We start from the raw sequence: 10,866 nt of genomic DNA, 5'->3' as shown, positions 1-10,866 counted from the left end.
ACTTTTCTGAGCTGCAGGGCTAGAAGGCCCCCAAGCTGATTTCCGCGAGACTAAGATGGAACTGCTCTATTTTAAAGCATTACACCCCCAAATCTGGTCATCATCATACTCAGGGTCCTGATTCCCAAGATCCAAATATGTGGAGGTTGACTCTGGCTCCCTCCATGCTTCCACCACTGGGCAAGTGCAGTTTCGTATCTAGTCATCTTCCTTACCACCCTCTTGATTGTAGCCTTTGGCCAGCAGGGCCATTTGACACTTCTGATACAGTGCTGGTAGTACTGAGCAAAATAGCAAACTACCATCTACAGCAAGGATTGATGTGTTGGTGGCCTGTCTGGACTTGATTGCTTCCTCGTCTCCCTCATTCATGTGAGCTGAGGGACAGCACTGTGTCTACACAGCGAGGGACCCACATACCATGCACACACACGCACACACATGCATACATCGATATGCCAGTTATAATCATCATTGCAAAGGTGTTTTCTTTCCCAGCTCCCTCATCTTCCATTTGAAAAAGCTGCAGGTACTGGTGCAAGCCCTCAGTGATACAGATACATTATATCTACTACAGCCTTGCTAGCATTGCAATAATGAGAAATTGCCTAAATGTCCACTAATAGCAGAATTAAATTATGGAACACCCATATAAAATGCCCCCATTTATAAGAATGAGGTGGATCTACATCTGCTGAAAGCTCTCCTTCCACTGTGAAACAAGATATGTTGCAAAAATACATATCTCATACAATCCGAGGTGTCTAAGATGATGTATAAACATCTGTTTAGGTACAGATAATATCTGAGGGACACATTCAACTGTAACAGTGGTTTTCTGTGGGGAGCAGATGACAGTGACAAGAGTTGAGACAGGGGACTTTGTGTTTGTTTTTGTACAATAATATATTGCACTGTTGTCACTTAAAAGACATTTTTTAAAATTTCAGAATATAAAATGTTACATGTTCCATGTTAGAATAAGCATCTTGGATGCTTTGAGGGAGCTGGAAGGAGGTACTGAAATCAAAATAATTAAAAAAAGAAAAAAAAGCCCATCCAGGCCCTGATATGGTGGCTCACACCTGTAATCTCAACACTTTGGAGGCCAAGGCGGGGCAGAGTACTTGACCTCAGGTATTGGAGATCAGCCTGGGCAACATAGTGAAACCCCATCTCTACCAAAAATGCAAAAACTCAGCCGGGCATGGTGGTGCGCTCCTGTGGTCCCAGCTACTTAGGAGGCTGAGGTGGAAGGATCACTCGAGCCTGGGAGGTAGAGGCTGCAGTGAGCCGAGATCGTGCCACTGCACTCCAGCCTGGGCAACAAAGCCAGACTCCATCTCAAAAAAACAAACAAACAACAGCAACAACAACAAAAAAACAATAGCAACAACAACAAAAACCATCCAACACTTAAGTTTGGACCTCACAAGGATAAGGAGAGTGCAGTTCAAGGAGCACAGCTCAGCCCATGCTGTGTTTCTGGGGATGGAGGACACATCATGAAGTCTGGGGCATGGTCCTCACCCAGCAGAACTCATAGGTGGGGCAGACATGTGGAACACAGAATGCCAGGTGTCTTGTCTCTAGGATCAAGCAGTAGTAATGTGAGGTGCAGCCACAATGGGATTCAAAGTGGAAAGACTCAGAAGCCTTGAAGAAATGGGAAGAGGGCATGCCACTGGGGTTAGAAGGTTTCAGGACAAAACCAGGCAAAAAGGAAGGATGAGCCTGTAGTCCCAGCTACTCAGGAGGCTGGGGCAGGAGGATCACTGGAGCCCAAGAGTCCCAAGGCCAGCCTGAGTAAAACAGCGAGACCCCAGTCTTTCTTTCTTTTTTTTTTTTTTAAAAAAAAAGAAACAGAAAGGAAGGGGACACATGTGTGCTAGGGACAGAAGAGAGAAAACCGCCTCCACCCAAGCATTCACCCACACCCACACCTCCCAGCCGAGCACCCAGAGCTGGGGGTGAAAGAAATGAGGTCCAAATGAGACTGCACAGGAGCTGCCTCCAGGGCTTTCACAGACCAGCATTCCAGGAGGATCTACAGCAAGTGCAAGGGCGTGAAAGCACAGAGCACAAGGGTTGAATGACCTCAAGCCTGTGAAGCTGCAGCTGCAGCTGCAGGTGTTTGGGAAAGGCAGGGCAGGGGGCTGTGCGGAGGCTGGGAGGAGCCAGCACCCAAGGGCTGGTCAATCAAGCTGAGGGTTGAGTTTCCATCCAGCAATGCAGGCCATGGGAGGCTGTAGGAGTGACGCTGTTAGATCCCCTTTATGAGAATAATAATTTTTATAACAACGTGGCTGGAGGACTGGTCAGGAGAGAAACTAGTGTAGGGGCTGTTGCAAAGGCTCCAAGAAGAGATGAGACTGTTTGGTGAGTTTAGCCGCTGGATGAAAGGCCGGAAGGATGAGGTCAGCAGCGCACTGACACTGCCACCCAAAGCTTCGGCTGCTGCCGCCCTCATGGAAATTTCCTGGGGGAAGGGAGAGGACCCTTCCTCGGTGAACACTGGGGCTGCTCTGCGCGAGTTCCTGAGAAGCGGGCAGGTGGCTAGCTCCTCTTCCTTTTCAGCCCTCAGTGCCCATTTTGCCGACAAAAAGTCCCAGGGTGACAGTACAAGAGACGCCTTTAGTGAAGGCAAAGGAAGGGACACTCCCCTCCTTTCCTGCCGACTCTCGCCCTCACTTCTTGAAATCTTTGATCTCCCTTCACCCACTCTGTCACTCTCCTAACACAACCATTTCCAGGGACTATTTCCAAGCCCTTTTCCTCATCCCCGAACCCGCAGTTTTCAGCTGCCCCCAGTTGACTGACCAGGCTGCCTCGACGGCCCCATTCACAGGCCCCAGCCTCCTCACCGGGCTGGAAGGCGACAACCGCGAAAAGGAGGGTGACTCTCCTCGGCGGGGGCTTCGGGTGACATCATATCCTTCAAATGCGAAATCAGGCTCCAGGCTGGTCAAAGGGCGCAACTTCCCCCCCTCCCCTCCCCACCGGCTCCCGCGCGCCTCCCGTGGCGCCCGAGCTTCGAGCCGAGCCGCGTCCTGGGGAGCGTGTCATGGCCCCACCCGTGACCGCCTTGCTCCTGCCGCTGGTCTTGCTGCTCCGTGAGTTTGCGACCCCCGAAAAGGTAGGGGATGGGGCGGGCGGGGGGCGCGGGACTCGGGGCTCAGCCTCGCTGCCTGCTGCCTGCAGACGCCGCCAGGCCAAGCCAGTTCCGGGTGTCGCCGCTGGATCGGACCTGGAACCTGGGAGAGACGGTGGAGCTGAAGTGCCAGGTGCTGCTGTCCAACCCGACGTCGGGCTGCTCGTGGCTCTTCCAACCGCGCGGCACCGCCGCCCGCCCCACCTTCCTCCTATACCTCTCCCAAAACAAGCCCAAGGCGGCGGAGGGGCTGGACACCCAGCGGTTCTGGGGCAAGAAGTCTGGGGACACCTTCGTCCTCACCCTACGTGACTTCCGCCAGGAGAACGAGGGCTACTATTTCTGCTCGGCCCTGAGCAACTCCATCATGTACTTCAGCCACTTCGTGCCGGTCTTCCTGCCAGGTCCGGGCGCAGGGTGCGGCACCTCTCCGCGTGGGGCTTGGGGTTCACCTCAACCTGTTTTCCACACATAGGCCCTGCTTTCAAGCCTCTTAGCGCACCTGGAAGAGACTTAGATATTGTTCCCATTTCACAGACACAGCAAACTGAGGCTAACGTGCGGCCGAGTAGGGACTAGGGATAGTGTTTTACGTCCGGCCGATCTCGGCTCGAGTTCGGATGCTTGCGTGGTTCTGGGCAAATGACTTAAATTCTCTACGCCTCCGTTTGCTCGTGGGTAAAATTCGGACAGCAATCAACCCGCGCTCCAGGGTTGCTGGTTGCCGGGGAGAGAGGACAGGTGCAGGGGAGCGGGCTCCTGCGCTGGGGCCGGTCGCCTCGTGCTCTTGGCTAAGCCAAGGCCCGAGCACAGGGGTCCGCGCCCATTCCGGGGTACCCATCCCGTCTCCTCTGCCACCCCTTCTCCCAGGAAAACCGGTGGGAGGCGTTCCCGTTGGGAAAGGCGCGCAAGGCTGGGGCTGGGGCGGGGGCGCGTCCATAATCCCAGCCTGCCCCCCAACCACGCTCTGTTGCCCCTGCAGCGAAGCCCACCACTACGCCAGCGCCGCGACCACCCACACCGGCGCCCACCACCGCGTCGCAGCCCCTGTCCCTGCGCCCAGAGGCGTGCTGGCCAGCGGCGGGGGGCTCAGGTGAGGCGTGCCGGGGCTTGGAGCTGGGGCGGCACGGACCGCGGGGAGAGCCCATGCCAGGGGGAGCCGTGATACCGTAGGTCAAGGGCTGTCCAAGTGGTGGGAAACCGAGACCTGAGGCGGAGAGACGTGCCTGGGATGGTGGGGCGGTTGGGAGGTCCCGGGCCTGCTCCTAAATGTCGGCGTCTTTGGTGTCGTCAGTGAACACGAGAGGACTGGACTTCGCCTGTGGTATCTACATCTGGGCGCCCTTGGCCGGGACCTGCGGGGTCCTTCTCCTGTCACTGGTTATCACCCTTTACTGCAACCACAGTAAGTCCCGAGGAATCGCGGCCGGGAGGAGACGGCTCTGCTCCTGCCTTTGGCGCTGCTAGCTCCAGGTGGACCTTGCGGGGTGTGGGGTTGAGATTTCTGGGACTCCCGAGCTGCCCAGCAGGTACAGGCACTTTTCCTGGAGACGGAATGAGAGAAAGCCCTTCCCGCTCCTTGCGCTCTCAGAGAGGTTTCGGTAGACAAAGCCCTGTTCCCAGAGCCGCTGCAGCGAGTGCGTTCGGTCAGCCAAGCCCGCAGCGTGCGCACATGTCGGGACACACGACAAACGCCCGCCAGCAGGGGGCCGCTGTGGCCCTGGGTCAAGTGCCCAGGGGGGTTAAGTCAAAACCACGACCAGTTTGAGGTTCGTCCTTGGCCCTCTTCCCGCGAACCGCCTACTCTGCTTTGGGTCCCATGCAAGGGAGGTGCCGGATCAGGTCTGCAGGCTCTCTGCTTTCGCCCGCATCTGTAGTTGCAATTTTTAAAAAATTGATGCTTGAGGCGAAGGATGGATAAGAAGCCCTTACCCTGCTCTCAAGAGTTATAATCCTCAAAGAAATAGGGGAAAGGAAGGAGAATTCGTAGGGGCAATTCCCTATTTGCCTCATCCAATTTCAGCCCATGATCGTTCTGAAATGATTTTTTGTAAAACCAAAAAAACAGCAGCAGCAGCATCAACAACAACAAAAACAAAACAAAGCAAAACAAAAACACGGTCTTTGGGGACTATTGGTGGATGGGGGCACTCACTTTTTCCCTTCTTTTTCCTTATCCAGGGAACCGAAGACGTGTTTGCAAATGTCCCAGGTGAGTCTCTTTGAACGCTCAGCCTGCTCACCTCAGCCAGCCCTGGGGTGGGGTCCTGGTTTCCCCAATAGCAAATAGTAGGAACTTTTCCCAGAGAGAGGTCATGGCCGTGGAGTCCTGGGGCAGGGAGTCAGGTAGTTTCTGAGCAAAGAGAGGCCAAGGCTGGCATCTGGCCTGCATCCTTGAGAAAAAGTAGGCCCAGGTTAGGCTGGTGTCAACACAGTGTGACTCCAGTAAATCTCCATCTTATTTGGCCTGGAACTTAAAAAAAAAAAAAAAAAAAAAACCTGAGGGATTCCCCCAATTCATCCTAGCTCCTTGGAGGACCTGACCTCCTCTTTATTCTGATTATTCCATCTGGGTTTTGTTGTTTTCTTAAGAAAACCGTTTTTTTTTCCTACTTGGCTGGTCTAGTTTTTTGAGGGAGAGCCAATTTTTATCAGCTGAACCAAAAAAATAATGTCTTTGCTTCCTAATTTCTCTATGTCATGTAGGACCTTGTTTTGCTGTCAAGGACTGGAGTAGAAAAAAGGGGAATGAGATGCAGGGACAATTAGCTCTCTGGCAGCTCAAGTGAGTGCCCATCCAGTTTCAGCCCACAATCATTCTGAAATGATTAAAACACACACACACATCATTGTTATAAACTTCCTCTCTTCACCCGTTGGCTCAGGCATCCCTGTGGTAGCATCTAACAAGTGCCTGCTCTAGTCAGACCTGTGATAGGGGTAATACACCCCATCTCTCTTAATCCTCACAGCTACCTTGTCCCATCTCATGGCTCAGGGATTAGTAAAGTGGCAAAGGCACAATTAAACTCAGATTATCAATAATAATAACCATTTGATGAAAGCCTATAATGCATGTTACATGCTTTATAGATAGACTTTTTTAATTTTAAGTTTTATAACAACCTTTAAAGTAGTCACGATTACCTGCATTGTACAAATAAGGAAACTGAGGCTTAGAACATTTAGTGATTTGTCCAAGGTCATACTGCTGGGGAGCTGCAACTTCCATCCAAAGTTCAGACACCTTCCCCGTGGTTGCAGGCTGAAGTGTTAAGGATAACCGATTATGTACACCAGTTCTATTAAATAGATGAAATATTTTACATTTTATACCTGGAGTTTGCATTTTATACGCCTTTACATTTTTCTGAGGAAATCCAAATTCAGGACTTTACACATTGTTATTTTTACCAATGAAAATGCAATGAATTTCCAATGCATATGTTATAGGTGATATACCAAGGGGATAAAGACTCTTTAAAAATCAGCCAGGTATTGTGGTGCATGCCTATAATCCAAGCTACTCAGGAGGCTGAGGCAGGAGAATCTCTTGAACCCGGGAGGTGGAGGTTGCAGTGAGCTGAGATTGTACCACTGCACTCCCGCCTGGGTAACAGAGCAAGATTCCATCTCAAAAAAAAAAAAAAAAAAAAAAAGAGAAAAGTTTTAGCATTTTTATTATTCAGGGTGCACTTGGGAAATTTTGTAGGAGAATCATCCCTTTTCTCAAAACTCTCATTTTGGGATGAATAACTGAGAATAAAGTTCTGCCTTAAAATACAAAGCTATACAGATTAGACACATCTGGGGAATTCCAACACCTGAGTTAATATACTTAGTGATGATGGTGGGCTGCTCCGCTTTAACAGAGAGGTTTTAGAGGGCTGAGAGTGCAGACATGACACTCATGATGAATTAGCATGTCTACGAGGTGCTAGCCTGGTGCTGAATTCACACTTTTTTTTTTTTTCTTTCTTTCTTTTCTTTTTCTTTTTTTTGAGATGGCGTCTCGCTCTGCCGCCCAGACTGGAGTGCAATGGCGTGATCTTGGCTCACTGCAACCTCTGCCTCCTGGGTTCAAGTGATTCTCTTGCCTTAGCCTCCCGAGTAACTGGGACTACACGCGCCCGCCACCACGCCCAGCTAATTTTTATATTTTTAATAGAGATGGGTTTTCACCATGTTAACCAGGATGGTCTCGATCTCCTGACCTCGTGATCCGCCCGCCTTGGCCTCCCAAAGTGCTGGGATTACAGGCGTGAGCCACCGCGCCCGGCCACTAACACGTTTTTAGCGTAACATCATTTGACTGATGATGGTGATTTGCTCACATCCTCTTCTCTCCCTGTGATCCTCCCGGGCTGAGAATCAGGTCAGCTAATGACTTTGGTTATCAGTCTCACTCTCACACCTCTGTGGAGACCTTGACAAGGGTTCCAGGAAGCTACACTAACTCCGTTTAATCCTGGCTCAGCCACCACCTAGATGTGTGACCTTGGGCAAGTTTAACTTCTCAAGCTCAGCGCCCACCCTTAAGGCCGCTGTGAGGATTACATGAGATGCCGCAAGTAAGGCATTTAGCAGGGGTGCTGTGCTGAGGTCATTCAGCCAATCCCATGCTGGTGCCCCAGGAGCAGGTTCTCAGACCTTTCAAAGGCTGGGGGATTGGGAGGCTGGACATGGCTGGATGGAAGCTGCACTGATGGGGTTCTCGCTACAATGATGGTCGCTTTCCTTTCTTTCAGGCCTGTGGTCAAATCGGGAGGCAAGCCCAGCCTTTCGGAGAGATACGTATAACCCTGTGCAACAGCCACTACGTTACTTCAAACTGAGATCCTTCCTTTTGAGGGAGCAAGTCCTTCCCTTTCATTTTTTCCAGTCTTCCTCCCTATGTATTCATTCTTAAGATTATTATTTTAGTGGGGGTGGGGTGGGAAAGAGTACTTTTTCTTTATGTGTTTGACGGGAAACAAAACTAGGTAAAATCTACAGTACACCACAAGGGTCACAATACTGTTGTGCGCACATCGGGGTAGGGTGTGGAAAGGGGCAAGCCAGAGCTACCCGCAGAGTTCTCAGAATCATGTTGACAGAGCTGGAGGCACCCATGCTATCTCAACCTCTTCCCCACCCATTTTACAAAGGGGGAGGCTAAAGCCCAGAGACAGCTTGATCAAAGGCACACAGCAAGTCAGGGTTGGAGCAGTAGCTGGAGGGACCTTATCTCCCAGCTCAGGGCTCTTTCCTCCACACCATTCAGGTCTTTCTTTCCAAGGACCCTGTCTCAGGGCAAGTTGCTTGAGTCTCCAACTGCAAGGGAACAAGTACTTCTTGATACCTGGGATACTGTGCCCAGAGTCTCCAGGAGGTAATGAACTAAAGAGAACTGCCTTTGGCAGAGTTATATAATGTAAACATCAGACTCTTTTTTTTTAAAAATATAATCAAGTCTAAAATTCTGTAGACCTAAAATAAAATGAAGGGGTGAGCTTAACCTTTGAAATCTAATCCCTCTGTCTCTAAAGAAAATCTCTGTGAAACCCCTACATGGAGGTGGAATTGCTCTCCCAGCCCTTGCATTGCAGAGGGGCCGGTGAAAGAGGAGAGGCCGCTCCTTTGCAAATAAAATTTGAGCATCAGTGAGGTTAAACTAAGGCCCTCTTGAATCTCTGAACTTGAGATACAAACATGCTCCTGGGATCACTGATGACTTTTTATACTTTGTAAAGACAATTGTTGGAGAGCCGCTCGCACAGCCCTGGCCTCTGCTCAACTAGCAGATACAGGGATGAGGCAGACCTGACTCTCTTAAGGAGGCTGAGAGCCCAAACTGCTGTCCCAAACACGCACTTCCTTGCGTACTGTATGGTACAAGCAATGCCTGCCCATTGGAGAGAAAAAACTTAAGTAGATAAGGAAATAAGAACCACTCATAATTCTTCACCTTAGAAATAATCTGTTAATATGGTATACTTTCTTCCTGATTTTCTACGCATACGTGTAAAATATGTCTTTCTTTTTAAAATGGGATTGTACTATGTTGTTATAAGTGGCTTTAATGAATAAACATTTGTAGTATCCTCTTTAATGGGTAAACAGCATCCTATTTTGGTTGTGCCATCATTTATTTAACTATTACCTGGTATTTAGTTGTTTCCAAACTTCCTACTATAACACTACTAAAATGTTGCATTTATTTTTGTTTCTTTAGGATAAAGACCTAAAATTATTGAATCAGTCCTCACCTTCACCTGAGCCTGCCATTTTCACATCAGTCAAAATAGATTAGCTTCATCCTGCATCACCCTTCTTCCTTTTGTTCTTTCTTGGTAACAGATGAGACGATGCTCCTTTCATGATAACTCACAAAGTTGTCTTGTTGTTGAGGTAAAATATACGTACTGAAAATTGCTTAAGTTGTAAATGTACAGCTCAATGACATCATAAAGCAAACACACCCATGTAATCAGCCCTCCAGAAGTCTGTTGCAAGTTTTAAAACCAAGATACTTTTAGAGAACAGAAAGCAAGAGTGGTTTTCCGTTCCCTAAGTGAAGTAGCCTGTGTCTATTAAAGCAGAAGAGAAAGTTGAGATATTACCCATGAGACAAATTCCCCATGTCGCTCCTCCCTGAGCCCAGCTGATCAGAGCCAGGAGGTGCCCAGCATACTGAGGGCCCAGTCAGGGCAGGTGCCAGGTTTTGAGGCCTCCTGTGGAAGCAGGGCCTGGGCTCCAGGCTATCTCTGGATTCCCTGGGGAAGGATGAACATCTCACAACACGTCGCTCCCCTTCTCATGGGAGAAACTTGTGAAGTTAACCCTGGAGCACCAATGAATGTCAAAGAATCTGTGCCAGGGCAAAAACAGGAAAAGGGCATTTCTGCCACAAGCAGCATTTCCTCTTCAACCTTGAGCTCAAAGTTGGTGGTGGTGAGTGGTGGAGTGGCCACCCTTGGGAGGCTCTGGAGAGGGCCAAATACTTACTATTTTTTATACCCTCAAACCAACCAGGATTTCACTTGCCACAAGTAAAGTGGTAAACAATAATTTGGAAATTAAAAATATCAATATAGGAACATCCATTCATTAGAGCTGGCCCTCTGGACCAGGAAGAAAACAGAAAACAAATCTGCAAGCCATGCAGGCCTAAAGCACGCTCATGGTGGGCTGTGAATTCAGGCTTAGGAATCACTGACAACCACAGACCTCTAACCTGTTCCTTCTACACATGCAGAAGGTGCACCCACAGTTCAAAGCTGCCAGCCTCCGGTTCAACAATGTTTCATTTGCCAATTGCTAGCCTGAGACATTGGTTCTACAAACCCTCTTACTATGTATGTGGAAGATGCCCATAACAGGTTTTTTTTTTTGACGCAAAGGAGAGAAGTGACTCCTCTATTATGCTGTAAACTTGGTATCAGCTGCTGGAATCCAGTCTCAATGTGGTTCATTTAACATTCATTCATTTAATAAAAACATATCCTAATCGTGGAAGAGAAAAGCCAGAGAGAAATTTGTCATTTTCCTTCTCCAGCTTTCAACTGGTTTTAAGAGAGCCCACTCTACCTTAGAAAATTCCCCATGAATCTTTATCCAAGTGGGCTGGGGAGAAATCTCCCTTTTCTGTCAGCCAGAAGCTGCCCCCATTCCTGTCCTGGGTCTGTGTGCAAATACTTCTCTGCACACAATTTTATAAATACCTGGGGGCAGCC

General features: G+C 49.3%; 1 protein-coding gene across 2 annotated transcripts; it reads left to right on the top strand.

The window, feature by feature from the left end:
* Positions 1-2,179: 2,179 nt before the first annotated feature.
* CD8A (CD8a molecule) lies at positions 2,180-9,258 on the top strand. 2 transcript variants are annotated; one of them, XM_030920611.1, is made up of 6 exons: positions 2,180-3,113; positions 3,202-3,555; positions 4,134-4,244; positions 4,446-4,556; positions 5,333-5,363; positions 7,900-9,258. In XM_030920611.1, the coding sequence occupies exons 1-6, from the start codon at positions 2,942-2,944 to the stop codon at positions 7,949-7,951; spliced, it is 831 nt and encodes a 276-aa protein (XP_030776471.1). In that variant the 5' UTR covers positions 2,180-2,941; the 3' UTR covers positions 7,952-9,258. The 2 variants fall into 2 exon arrangements, with proteins under 2 accessions (XP_030776471.1, XP_030776470.1); XM_030920610.1 differs by having other exon boundaries at positions 2,354-3,113; positions 3,202-3,568; positions 7,900-9,255.
* The last annotated feature ends 1,608 nt before the right edge of the window (positions 9,259-10,866 follow it).

Source organism: Rhinopithecus roxellana, chromosome 17, assembly GCF_007565055.1.
Source record: "Rhinopithecus roxellana isolate Shanxi Qingling chromosome 17, ASM756505v1, whole genome shotgun sequence".
Lineage (NCBI taxonomy): Eukaryota > Metazoa > Chordata > Mammalia > Primates > Cercopithecidae > Rhinopithecus > Rhinopithecus roxellana.
Note: the sequence above shows the minus strand (reverse complement) of the source record. Positions and strands in the feature narration are given on the sequence as shown.